Source organism: Apis laboriosa, unplaced genomic scaffold (assembly GCF_014066325.1).
Source record: "Apis laboriosa isolate Shangri-la unplaced genomic scaffold, ASM1406632v1 scaffold281_cov141, whole genome shotgun sequence".
Classification (NCBI taxonomy): domain Eukaryota; kingdom Metazoa; phylum Arthropoda; class Insecta; order Hymenoptera; family Apidae; genus Apis; species Apis laboriosa.
The window spans coordinates 30,503-46,050 of NW_025222646.1; the positions used below are offsets into that span (position 1 = coordinate 30,503).

At 24.6% G+C, this 15,548-nt stretch overlaps 1 protein-coding gene across 1 annotated transcript in view; it reads left to right on the top strand.

The window, feature by feature from the left end:
- The first annotated feature begins 1,444 nt into the window (after positions 1–1,444).
- Positions 1,445–15,548, top strand: part of LOC122714126 — a 91,900-nt gene continuing 77,796 nt past the window's right edge. The window contains exons 1-2 of the mRNA XM_043935193.1: positions 1,445–1,566; positions 2,322–2,534. Of these exons, the coding sequence (XP_043791128.1) occupies positions 1,445–1,566; positions 2,322–2,534 (335 nt within the window). The remainder of the gene's footprint in view (positions 1,567–2,321; positions 2,535–15,548) is intronic.

A 15,548-nucleotide genomic window follows, 5' to 3' on the forward strand; every position in this document is an offset into this window, starting at 1 on the left:
TAAAACCCAATGAGTGCAATTCATTGGAGATCCCAGAATAGTTGCGCCAATATCATGTCCATTTTATTGGATCTATTGAAATGCAGATCTACGAATTTTAATCCAAACAGCATTAATTTCTCACTTAATCGGAATGATTTTCTTGATATATTTCCAATTATGTTTGGTAAAATGAAATACGAAATAGTGCGATGAAAACCATTATATCTCGACGCTATTTCTAAATACTATATTGTATCTCGCATGTGGAACCCATTATTCTCACAATGCATATGTTCGACTCGGTGCAAAGTAAATAAGCCAAATTTCTTTACCATTCCATTAATTATAAAATTTGATTGAGAATCTGAATTCAACAATGCTTTGCATTCGTGTCTGAGTCTATATTGATCTTTTACAATCATTACAATCATTACCGTGGACAAAATTATTGTTCTGGCCAGTAATTGCAAAAAATATGATAGGGTTATAGATTTTGTCTATTGCCTCTTGTTTATTTTCCTTTGTCTGTTGTTGTCGGAAGTGCAATCAATACTAAAGAATCAATTCGTATTTTATTGTTATTGCTATGTTCAACATATAGAAGAATATTATGTTTCTTACTTTTTCAAGAACTACACGTACATTCTTTGTTTCGGTATCCATTCTTCAGACAATTAAAATACGCGCCTATTTTTGTATATGTGCGATCCATGCGCTTGGAGACAATTTTTTAAATTCAGGATATTGTAGGAGCTTGTATGATTTATTGCACAAGAAACAAGGAATTTATGAGGTTGCAATACATGCGACTACCTTTCTCACTCGGGTTCGAATACCTGCATTTATGATCTATGGTTTGGAAGACTGTAGCAGTGATTTTTTTATCTCTCTAGATACCTATATTGGGTTTCCAGAAATTTTGTTAAATTTGATAATTTAACGTTCTCAATAATCAATTGAGTCTTTTTCCATTCTCTTTTCATCACTGTGTCTAGTTTACTTGTCATCAAATGAATAATGATAGTCGCAAGAATCCCAGGCTCTTCTAAAGCTTGTAATGTCATAGATTATTGTTCGTGTCATCTAGTAACTCTCAGTTCATAAAATGATTCCTTATTCGATAGATATATCCCAAAGAATACGTATGTGATTTTGTTTCAAGAGTTTTTTATAATCAAATTTGTTTTTGAATGCCATTTATGTAATCGTATAATTACTCTCAGAAACATTGAGAGATTATATAAGTCTCGTCGCAACTCTCTTGAGAAAAAATTTCAAATAATGAAATTTTTCAATATTTGTCAATACGTCATTATTGTGTATCAATGATTCAAATGTATCTTTAAACTTCCTTTTTTCACATCAAAATTATAATTTTCATTAAAAGTCGGTAATTCTATTATTGGTAATTTTTATTCTAAAATGTATTTCAGAGCTATTATTTGAAGTTGTAGATATAAGTATGCCGGCAGATACAACCCGAACAGGATCAGATTTTTTAACCCCATTGGGCTATAAAATCCTTGACAATACCCACGATCTCGCAGTACAAGTTTTCAAATTCATCTCGTACTACGGCATGAGGTGCTTCAAATTCTGTATTTTTTATTTGTTGTTTTTTTGTATCAAAGACTTCAAAAATTGAAATTATTTCATTTAATCTTGAATGCGGAGGCACCCAAAGTTCGATCGTATATTTCGAAATATGATCTGAAGCTAATTTATATGAGATGCGTTCTCTAACGAGAGATTTTAATGCGGCATCTATACTATAAAAGAGATGGACTAGTAAAAGAGATATATGCTTAGTAAAAGAGATAGATTAGTAAAGATAGATTAAAATGGTCAAGGCGATGTCATCCAACTGGTATATTCTTATGTTGCATGAAGATGTCCCAGAATTCATTCATTTGCAGTTCAGCAGAAGGCAAGTGTCCTTGCTTTCTTGAAAGTTGAGTGTCTGGCAGATGTCGAGTAGGATGATGTATTTGACTACAGTAATCTCAAGATGTTAAAATTCTTAAGTTGCACCAATAGCATGACAAATTTTTACTTCACACTTTATAAATTCTCGGTTAATATGTGTATCGGTTAATATCTGTATTCGGCTCGAAAACCAGAAAAAATATTATTAATATTAATAATAAAATATTAACTTTAATCTATTTCTGGAACTATGGTACATAGCGATAAAAATGATTATTATATAATTATATATAAAGTTTGCTGTTAACAAGTTTAATTAACAAGACGATCAAAAGCAAAATCCATATGTTATCATTAAGATTGCAAAGTTACAAATTCGCAAAAAGTTGTTCAAAGTTAGAGAATTCTTAAAGTTCGAAAGATCCAAAAAGTTCTAATGACTCTGGTAGATCTCCAAGTTCTGATAGTTCAGAAAGTTTCCCCAAAACGCTGATATTCTCTAAAGCTCCCTGTTTATCTCGCCAGCTTGCAGATCTTCAGTGGGGTACATTATCTAATAACAGTAGATCAACCCCCAATCTAAAGAAAATTCCTAGAATGAGTTTGAGGGATTATGCCACTCATAAGTCCGTTGTTTTTCCAGGAAATTGTTTCGCACGTGTTTGCAGTATTTCTTCTCAGATAGAATGATATTGATTGTCGTTGAGATTGGCATGGTTGGAAGTTTCAGACTCCAGGACTAGATTGACACTTCAGCCATGTCGAATTGTTTCTACAATATACAAAGTGAAAGATTATTAAATTTTTGTCTCAAAAACGGCATTGTTCTTGCAGCATCAACCTGTGCCATCTATTCAATGTTTGAATACTATGTGTTCAATTTGAATAATTATTACTGTTTAAGACAAAAAAAAATGAAGAAAAAATGACAACAAGATGCAATTTGATGATTCCTATATTTTTTTTATTTCTCTATTTCGTTAATGATTTGACGGACTTGAATCAATTTGAAATTCATAAATCAATTGAAGCATCAATTGAGAAACTTTTGTTTTTATTTCACTTAAATTCAATATTTTTTATTCCGATATGAGATACTAAACAAAAAGTTGAAATTCGATATTTATATTTTAATATAATATTAATGTCACTATCTTATATCTAAAAAAATCATATAAGCATTGCATTTTTCTTTTTCACATTATTATTAATTACATATTACATATTAGAATTACATATTAGATTTTTTTTATTCACTATTCACGTTAATTTCTTTGAATAAAATTATTTTGATTATTATTTATTATTATATAATATAATTTTATATGAAAATTATTTAATTAAAATTTTATTTTAAATAAATATTCAAATATGTATTATTTCATCAAATTCTGAATTGATTCCGCGACGCGACAATGTGTTACTGATATAGCGTTGCTAACAATTGGATGCTAGGTGTTAGAAAAAGAGTCTTGAAAGACTTGATAGAAAGAAAAAATGAGATAATAATATTCGAAATCGAATGTTTGTATATTTTAAGTATAAGAATACGAAAATCTAGATCAATAATCTTTTTCGTTACTAAGATAATGTGCTTTGTTCTGGATTCAATTCGTTCGTAACGTTCATGTAACGTATATGAGAAATAAAAGTGTAAAAATAAAATTAGTAAATTTGTAATATTCATTCAAGCATATATAAAAAAAAAAAACAATTGCGATATGTATGCTTTTATGGATATGTGATATTAATATATAATATTGATTCATATTATTAATAAGTGATATCCAGATCGATTATTATTTCTTTCTTCATAAGAATGAAAAATATTTAGTGTAAGTGAAATAAAAATAAATATCAGTGATTTGATTGGATAATTTAATAATTTAAAATTCAAATTGATTCAAATATTTCGGATTTTCTTATACATGTGAAAATAATTAAAAAAGCAATTGTGTATATAAAAACATATTTCTAATTCGAAATCTTACAGAAGTGTGTTTTGATTTGCTTCTATGGATTTCGATAATGGTACGTTGAACGAAATACGATTCATTTATAATTTTAAATTAAATAATGTATAATCATCATATAACTCCAAATATTGTGGAATTTGCTATAATTTATCTGAGGTAAGTTTTTGTTAAATAACTAATTACATAGATTTTAATTTGCATAATTAAATTTTTTTTTAAATGACATAAAAGTATTTCATAGTTACATTACACGATATTTATGTATATTGTATATTATCTTATATTGAAATTCATTTGAAATAATCAATTGTATATAAAAAAATATTAGTATATTTATTTTCATTGAGGGACTGCGCTAAGCGACATTGTAATACGGTACTGCTGCGCATCCAGCTGAGCGTTCTCGCTCTTTCGCCGTCTCGCTCTATTTAATACAAACTTAAAATGCTTATAACTCGTTATAATTAAGCCTTATCGGATATGTGTATATGAACTTTTTTCATCGTTTTGATGTCTAGAATCCATCCTCCAAAGGTGTCTCACATGTTTATTAACACCTTGTATATATAATGATTATTTAATAAATCTTAAGAAATAAAAATTGAAATAAGAAAGATGAAATTCTAAACTGATGGAAAATATTTAATAAAGATAATTATCTCTTTGTGTAATCGATAATTGCATTAATTCTAATGTATATTCGAAACGTAATCAAAAATATTCGAAATAAAAATGTAATTTGTTTAATCTTTTCTATCGTAATATTTTTAATAATTTATCTGTATCTATTATGAGTTATTTATCAAATAAATATATATTGTTATAGTAAAAAATAATAATGAAGAAAATAAAAATGTATATATTTTTCATATGAAAAATCAAATGTTACTATCTGATTAGTCATTGTGTTGAACGATTTTTGAAACGATTATTCATATTAAAATTTCTTTTTCCTGCTTTATAGTAAAGTAATAATCTGCAGAAAAAATAATAAAATTTTTAGAAATTTTTAGAATAAATATATAAAATTTTTTTAAAAATGTTTTAATGTAATTGTATTAAAATAAGCTAATAATCAAGCTCAATATTTTAGAAATTGATAATTTCATGAATAATATAATAGCTTAATAAAAAAAAATTAAATAAATTATTTCTCCTGAAAAAATTATCAATTACAATAATATATAATAAATAATATTATAAATTATTGAATAAATTAAATAACAATATATAGGAAAAGATAATATTATCTTTTCCTATATATTGTTATTTATATATATAATATATAGGAAAAGTAAAATAATCAGGGAATATAATAAAAAGAAATTACACGATAAATTAGTTACTTGAAGTGAAGCATTTAAAGTCACGATTTTTGACGGAAGAATGATATCTCACACTATGATTTTAATTATCGAATTGGACAAGGAAGAAGATATAGTTCGGCAACAAATCGAAATATATCGAACGATATACAGTCATGAATCATCAATTATCCGAAAATAAAATATTTTCTACCTTAAATGTAATATCAAAATAAATATAAAAACGATACATTTTATTCTAAACAGACAGAATTATTATAAGAAACATTCTTAGCTTTGAAAAATCTGAATGCTAACATTTAATATATGAGAATATATATGAAATTGATTGACAACAATCTCGTCTCATTATTTTTATTTCTTAATTACTTTATATATGATTAAAAAACAAAAGAAATTGAATAATTAATGAAAAAGAAATAATAATTACTATTTTCTATATATTTTTATTTATTATATTATATATCTTTATTTTTAAATAAATCAATTTAGATATTTTTATCATATTTGCACTAAAATTGCATAACCTATTATATTTTTGAAATCATTCTATTAATTATCTAATCTCCAGTTTATTTAATTAAATGATAATCTCCACAAATATAAATAGAAATTAGAACCGTAAAACCAATTTTACATTAAATGTTAAAATAAAATAATAACTAAATTCAAATCCGTCATCGGATATTTTTAGTATGGATTATTGACGATAACGAGAAAATCAATTCAATTTCAAATATAATAATATTGTAAAAAATGATTTAAAACATATATATTAATTTAAAAAAAAACACTAATAATCTACAAATTAAATCATCAAATCCAATAAATATCAAATATATCTATATCGATATAACGCAATTCCTCTCTATGATTTTTGACAATAGACTAATGCCATGCGCACTGATTCGTCTTAATGTTGAATTTTAATGGTTTCCTGATTGGCTGAAATGGCACGGTTTCTTATTCATTTTAGTCGCGCGAAAATTGAAATATATTTCAATTGATAATAATGAATAATTAATAAAAAAGTTTAAAAAGAAATTGATTATAGGAATCAAATATATAATAAATAAAATTTAAAATATAGGAAAAGAGTTAAAAATAAATTAAAAACAAAACAAAAAAACAGAAGAAAAGCATAAAATCATATAAAACTGAATAAAAATTATTATATATTGAAATAATATAAGAATTCTTTCAATTGGTTTTAATATAGCAAAAATTAGAAATTTTATTTCATCATATCGTGATTATTTTCAATTGATTGGCGATTTTAGTTTATGATTATAATTATTTTTAATATTAATAAATTATATTTAAAATATTTTGATATAATTTAAAAATTAAAAATTAATAAAAATAGAAAAAAAAATGTAAAAATACATTTAATTTGTATTTATTTGTATGTAATACGTAAGAATATATTAATTTTTAAATATATTATTGTAATATAAATTAATAACAAAAATCTAACAATAATTGAATTGAATTATAATAGAAAAATTATTTTTCGCAACATGAACAAATAAAATATATTCAAATCCAATCGTTGTTACCTTAGGTCGTGCCGCGATTTCAGAGAAAAAAGATCATGATTTAAGAATCACTTTCTTGATCAAATTTTTGTAAAAAATACATCGAGTTCAATTTTTACCTAAATTTAATTCTTAATTTGATTTAATTTTTAACTTTTAATTTTATTTTATTCTAACTTTCAATTTTTAATTTATTGATTAATTTTCGATTTTATCTTTAAATTTCTTAATTACTTTAATTTTTAATTTTTAATTTTATTTTAATCTAACTTTTAATTTAAAAAAAACTTTTATTTTTTAAATTAATTTGATTTTAAATAAATTCTAATTTTTTATTTGCGTTAGCTATTATTATAAAATTATTGTTCTATTTAAAGAAAATTTTTTACAAGAATGAATTTAAAATTTTTCCAATCCCGAAGAAATTTATATATTATATTATTATAATATATTTATTAGTATTATATTTATTGTATATTTGTTATTATTATAATTATAATTATATTTTATAAATTTTATAAATTATAATAATTATTATAATATATACATATGTTGACTGGATGGTGATTTTAGAATTTAACAGAAAAATCAAATAACGATCACAGATCTCTGAGGAAAATGAAATATTAAAATCTTATTCAATTATATAATCTTATTCATCAATCAATTACACATATATTAATCTAAATAGTAAATTTACTAAATGCTTTATGTTTTTTAATGGATTAAATGTTGCATGATTATTTGAATTTTAATTTAAATTCAATTACCACGATTTAGCAGAAATTTTTATTAGCAAACAAAATTAGAATTATCCTCTATTATCCAATATCAATTATCCTTCTTTATTTACAAATTCTTATTTAATATTGCACCGCTATTCTTGATTGATCACTATCTGTCATTTTAATTTATAGCTACAAAACAGTCCATAACATACAAATAATTTACAATTGTTTTTCACGTAAAATGAAAATATCGCATTTAAAATATTTTAATAAAATTATAATTGAATAATTATAGTTGAATCGAAAATCACAGATAATGTTACAGAAATCTAAAATTTAGTTTTAGTTTATATATTAAAAATATATCAATTATTACGTTTACTATCGTAATAAATTGTTAAAGGCGTGATAAAACGATAAAAATAGTAAAGATACATCAATTTTTTATCGTAATAAATTATTACGATATTATAAATTAGTAATAAAAGTTGAAAAATTGTTAAATTATTCATCATTGTACTCGATAAACCAAATAAATCATTGCATCATTTGGCGCAATCGATAAAAAACGTACGTTCATCAAACTTCGTGACAGTGGCAGCGATTTCCTATACATACGATGCGATAGAGCGGATAGATAATTTATAATATTATCACATTTCAATGAACTTATGTGTCGAGAAGATCGATAATATTTTAACTAAATTTTTATAATATCGAGAACATTTTTTAATCATTTAATGTGAATAACGAAATAAAATTTATTTAATACATTATTATGATATATTATTTTATTTTTTAATCAATATTTACTTATCGCTTCATTTATTTATCATATTATTAATCATCTGCACATTCATTTATTTATTTTATAAGATATTTCTTAATATATAATTTTCACTCATTTATTTATTCACTTATTCTTTTACGTACCCTTTATTTCTTTTTTTTTTTAATTTATAGTTTATTATTTTAATCTATATTTTGTTTATTTATTCATTTATTTTTTCATCTATTCATTTCTAAATTTATTTCTTGATTTATTTTTTAATTTCTTATTTATTTATTCTTTTATCTATTCTACATTTATTTTTTAATTTATTTTTCAATTTAATTGAATGTGAGTCGATATAATTACCATCTCGCTAGTGAGACCCGGTAATCGATTTCCAATTTTTTTTTTCAAAATTTTTGTCCACGTCAAAAAAAAAATATTTATTTCGTTAAAAAGTTTCTAAAATATTTTAAACTTAAAAATATTTTGTCATTTATTATGATGGAAATCGATGGCAAGCCAAGAACTACGCATATGCACTCCAATCTAAACCTTGCGCGATTAATTATTTTTCTCAATCATTACAACTGGATTGCATGTAAAATTTATAGAATATTTTGAACTCTCTCTTACTAAGCATTGCCATTCTTGATATAAATTAATTATATAATTTCTTTTTTTCGCTTTAAATGAAATGAGAATATATTTGTTACGCATTATAAATTTAAGATTTATATTACTATTAATTATAATAAGTAAAATAAGATAGATGAAAATAATATCAAGGCATAAATTAAGCCTCGTTGTTGTCACAACGTGATTAATTGCAAGCGATAAATTGCTATTGTAAAACAAATTGCTATTGTAATTTAAATAATCATTTCATTCCGAATTAATTTTTTTTTGAGATTTATTTAATTTTTATTTCTTATTTTTTCTTTTTTTGTTTTTTTCATAATTTATTTAACATTAATTATTAATTCATTTCAATTATCAATTATTTATATTTTACATTTTTCTAATTCATTTATATTAATTATTAATTTTAATGTTTTGTACTTTATTTATGTGTTCTTAATATATTTAATTTTTGTTGCATTTAATTTTTTAGTTTTAGGTGTTTAGGTTTAGTTTTAGTTTAGTGTGTTTCGATAGTCACATCCTCGTGGTAAGATCTGGTTTTTTAAGATCTGCTAATTGGCATCATTGTCCAAAATTTCTCTTTTTTTTTTAAATTTTCACTTAAAAAGTGTATATGAAAAATATTTTATTAGAAAAATTCAATAATTTTCATTAGTAATTTTTTGCTTCTTTTTCTTTTTTTTTTTGAAAAAGGTGCCAAGCTAAGAATTACGCTTTAATCCATTTTTCTATGTTCTCTAATTTAATGAGCTTTTGTATTTCCTTTCTTTTTTGTATTACTTTTTACATATTTATTTAATTTTTATCTTAAATTACTTTATTGCGTTTTTAACTCTTTCAAATTCGATTAATTTTTATTGATAATTAATTTTTATACTTAATTTTTATTATATTTTTTTATAAATGAACATTCATAGGATTTCAATGTACAAGAAACTATAATTAATATTATATTATATAATGTTTCAATTTTCGCACGGTTAAGTATTATAATAATTAAGTATTATAATAAATTTGCATCGTTTCAACCAATCAAAAAGTCCTAAGTAAGAATATATATATATATACAGCGCATGGCATCATTTTTTTTTCGTGAAAAATCATCGTGACAGAATGTATTGCTAGTACTAGTGTTCTCTCAATTATGGGATAACTACTTAAATCTATCCATTGCCACTTTATTATGGAATTTATAGACTTTATTAAATATTGTGACAACAAAATTAATTAAACTTTTGAGTCTTTTTATACTTTTTCCTTCGATCGATAGTTTTATTGAGATTGCTGATATTATTCATATTGCATGTATTATGAATTTTTCAGTCAAGATTTCAATTGTTATCGTTTATCTTAATATAATTTTAATTTATAAAACGATTAATTTATAAAACAGACCGTGGTATATGAATAATCTGTAATTGTTTTTCACGTAAAGTGGCATTTAAAATATCTTAAAAATTATAATTGAATAATTCGAAAACTAATATCACAGAAATCTAAAATTTAATTTTAGTTTATAAAAATATATCAATTATTACGTTTACTATCGTAATAAATTGTTAAAGTGATAAAACGATAAAAATAGTAAAGATACATAAATTTTTTATCATAATAAATTATTACGATGTTATAAATTAGTAATAAAAATTAAAAAATTGTTGAATTATTCTTCATTGTAATCGAAAAATCAGATTTAAGTTAATCCGTAAAAAACGTATGTTTTATGTCGAACTTCGTGGCAGCAGATTTATATATACGAGGAATGGTGCGATAGAGCGGTCATTTCTTAACGTATCTGACAAAATACTTGATAACATTAATAATTATTCTATATTTGTATATATAAAAATGTAATAAGAGATATATGTAATATTAGTATGTAATTAAAGTATAAAATTATCTCTTTCGGTCGTTCTTATATAAGGACCTTCTCAACCGTTCTCATACTAAATAAACTTTTGGTCTCGATGCATCAGTAATACTGAAATTAGCAGAAAAAATCAGTGAAAAAAATGTGCTTTTCATTTTCGATAATTTTTCTCAAATTAAAAAATAAGAATATATACACGATATATACTGTACGCTAAAATCGCTTCGATAACTATCATTTTCGAGTGACAACGACATGAAAAAACTTTATAGAGGCTTCACTAAGTAATTTATAAATGAAAATGAAGAAATTATAATAATACAATGGTATGACACTAAGTCAATAGTAATAGTTGTGTCAAATTTTTTGTGTCAAAATTGGAAAAATAGATATCTGCAAAAGATGGAATAAAATTGAAGAGAAATATGTAAATTGAACGGTCAAAAACTATTCGAATTTATAATCGATATATCGATTATAATCGATATATGGGAGAGATCGACAAGATAAATTTTCTGATCAATTTATCTCACATTCATCAGATTGCGAAAGAAGATTCTTCGCATATTTGCTCAATCGATATTGTATGTGTAAATGCCTGAATTGTGTACAAGAAAAAAACATCGCAATTAGATGTTCCTAAAAATAAGATGTTTAATTTGCTTTACTTTAGAATAAGTGTAGTTGAAGTATTTATAAAAATAAACAAGCCAAGCTATCAGAAAAAGAGAGCGTCCTATTGAGAGACTAATGCATCTTCAAGAACCTCAAGAAAAGTCTACGTGAAAATTCGTCCACCAGCTGATGTCCGTTTGAACAACGTTGGACATTTTGCATTGATTAATGACAAAAAAAAATCATTTGATAAATATAAAAAACCAAATTTTTTTTGTGCAAAATGTAATATTCGAGCATTTATGTATTGATAGGAACAAAAATTATTTTTTTGATTATCATACATTTTCGAAAATTCAATAACTTACTTTATATATAGTCAATAACTAAACTTTTATAACGTATACTTATATAGTTTGGTGAAATAAAATCTTTTTGAATACTTTGAATTTTCAACTTATACTGCAGCCACTTGAACATAATGTCCTCATTTGGGAATGCGTTACATCTCCTTCTTTCCTAGAGAATTTCTCGGAGATATTTTATAGAATTGAAAAATCATAATTTAATTTAAAGAACTGCTTAGTAAAGCCATGATTTTTTTTCCAGGATTAAATGATTTCTGACCGAAAGAGTAAACTTGTTGATTATTATAGTATCAATATATGAGATTAGATTACATATAGAGTATATATTTTTATTCTAATGGGCGATGTGAAAAAAAAAATTAGGTATAGTTTTTATAAAGCATTTCTTTTTTATTTATAATTATTCAATATTATTTTTTATAATAATAAATTACAATAATATGCTATGAAATATATAACTATAAATCATGATTCTGATAATTATTTTTATTATATATCTGATAATTATTTTATTTATTAAACACTATTAATGACTTGAAATATGGGACAAGGGCTGTATCAAATTAGGCGTTGAACTTATTTGTATTAATACGATCAAATAAGTTGCTATAGTACTAAAAAACTAAAATAAAAATTAAATTTTTTAAATAATTAAGTCAAACATTATATTTATTTATTTACTAATTAATACTTACTAACATTGATAATTTATTGTTAAGAATATAACCTCCAGCAGTAAATTGTAACGGATGTAGAAGTAGTTGTAATGAAAATTGTTGTACCTGAAATTATTGTTGTTATTAGATTTATTTTTTTTTTATAATAATAATAAAATTTTATTTTTAATTAAATCGTAAACAGATTTTTATTGATTTGTATACGTGTATAGATTAGTATCCAATATATTTTTCAATATTATAATATTTTTCAAACTGAATCTAAATAAGAATACATTTTCAAATATTCCATATAAGATTAAAATATAAAATTTAAAGAATAATTTGTCTGAATACATTATTATAACAGATATGCAAAATTAAAAAATCAAATTTTTTTTAATAAGCATCTGAATACAAACAACATCTGTTTATAGATAAAAGATTAAAAATCAATTGGAAATATATATGTAAATCAAGATTATTTTTTCATATTATTCTGCATATTTATATAAATAAAAATCATTCTTCTGTGAAGAAGTTATGTCGAAGCGAGAACGAGAGATCCACTGTCCTATTTCGCGGTGGAGGAACGGGAAGAGAATAGTCTTTCTTATTCTTCGGAATAATAAACAACAACACTGGGTTGAATCAAGTCATCGCGTCGGCTCGTGAAAGCGGTTGCCATTGGGAATCTTGCGATGCTCCACCCTCAGTGAGGGCTGTGGGACCGTCGGCACGGATGGGAATCTGTGTCGACCGGATGGCGGTCCGTGGAGATAGCAGCGCTAGTATGCCCTCGGCATCGCCAAAAAGCATAATTCGAAATTTTGCACTATGTGACATTCCTCCCTCCTTCTTCTTTCGCACTAAAGACATGCCTAAGCGAAATAGGCGTCGCGAGAGGAATAATGGAAGCGTTCGCTAAAGGTTCCCAATGCTTCCCGGGGGCGCCAGAGAAGACCTCTCCTGTGAGCGCTTTGGTCGACAAAAGTCTGGCCGGAATGTTTTACGAAAATTTCTTCTTCCATAAAAAAAAGTATGTAGATGTTAAAGTTGAAGAGTGGTGAATGACTTTGAATATTGCAAATGGAGTGCCTAAACTGATGTTACTATTCGAAAGACCATCTACTATTGTAGGATTATATATTTGTTTATATTATGAGCTTGTATAGTGATGAACGAATGGCGATACTTTGACTCTTTGCGACTAACTGTGATGATTCTAACTATATTTTGATGTACACTATATCGTCGTCAAATTCTATCTGTTTTCGTTTCTATTTCTATATCAACTCTATCGTAAGACTGTCGCGACCCTTGATTTTTCCTTCAATCCTTGCCTTTTGGGAAAATGTATAAAGAGAGGGAGTTGGAGGGACCAATGGTCGAGCTGGAGGGCGGCTTCGAAGAGTGGGTCCTCGTGGGATCGCGTCGCAGCGCGTGGGAATCAGAATCTTTGCGATCGCTACCACGGTAGTCCATCACATGGAATGCAAATGTGACTTGTGAAATCACATTTCATTGCTATGACACCTTTGTTTAAATTAGAAATCTGGAAAATATTAAGGAAACCATGCCCGTTCATAAATTATTGTCAGGTTATTAAGAGTACTCGAACAATTGAAAACACAACCCAGATTACCCAATCGCTTCACAAGTCCTGTGCTTAAATAGATAAGTCAAATAGTAAAAGAAGAAAATATTCAAAATTATTGTAATCTATATAAAAATTGGAAATATAGTTCTAAATTATGTGATATTTTAGATAAATGAATTTTGAACTAATTCAATTATTCGAGTATTCAGTTTAAATAAATGAATATTATATTCTTATATTATATCATATTTATTATGTCATAAATCTGACTTTATAATATATGACTCAATAAATCAATAAAATATTATATTATCAATATATTATATATTATACTATACGATTATAACACAAAAATTTATTCATAAATTAAATTGATTGATAAGAGAAATATTCTATGTTGATAGGACAGACAAACAATAAATAAATGCACTGATTTGACTGAATGAACACATGTTTAATGAAAACGTAATTGAGTCTATTTGTTACAATAAATGAAAAATATAAATGTGAAAGGAAACTAATAGATACTTAGGCATGAAATAGTGCCGTTGGCAACATTCAATAATTCAATCAACATTCTTTTTCAATTAAAAAAGAAATATTTCGAGACTATGTTCTAAATAAAATTGGAAATTGTGAGAAAGGAAAAATGCTACTTGAGGTTCGTGTCTATTAAATCTATTGAATCATCTGAGAATCTTCGACTGAATGTTCATTTCGAATATCTAAAGAAAGAAGGACCATAAAAAATTTAGTGTAATGATGAGAAATTTAGTGTAATGAAGAAATATATCTTTATTGATTACGAAGAAATCTGAAGAAATTATTGGATTTGATTATCAATAGAAATAAGTAGCGTAGAAGCAAGCAATATAGAGTCTCGTAAAATTTTGATTTAAAAAATTCTGATAGAATTGAATTATGAAAAAGTAGAAAAATATTTGCTATAGTGTAATAGTATAGTAGTAATTTCTACTCAAAAATAGAAAAATACAATCGTTTGAAAAATAATAAAGACAGTATATTGAAAAGAAACATTTTAGGATACAAGTTGAAATAAAATTGAAATTTCAATGATATATGAATATTGAATGTCTGAATATAAACTTTTATACGAAAAATATATGTTCTAGATTATTCTTTCTAAAAAAAAAGCTAAATTAAAGTAATGAATGAAAAGATAAAGAATATTTTCTGACAAAAAATAAAATTTGGAAGCTAATCGAATCTGAAGAAAAGATATCTACGATCGTTAATTGCAAAATAATCTATAGTATGAAGCTAAAGTCAGAGAAATTTAAGACTCGGTTTGTTTGAGTTTGAATGAACTGAAGATTAGCCAGTTTTGATTATAAAACAGCTTTTCTGAATGAAATCTTAGAGAACGTTATATATTTTAACCTGAATAATGAATTCGGATACATGTACGGACTAATTAGATATCTATATAAATTTAAATAAATGGAATCAGAAATTAAAGAATTATAGAATGTTTAAAATCCATAGAATTTAAATGTGTTTATAATCTCTGCGTATTCATTAGTGGT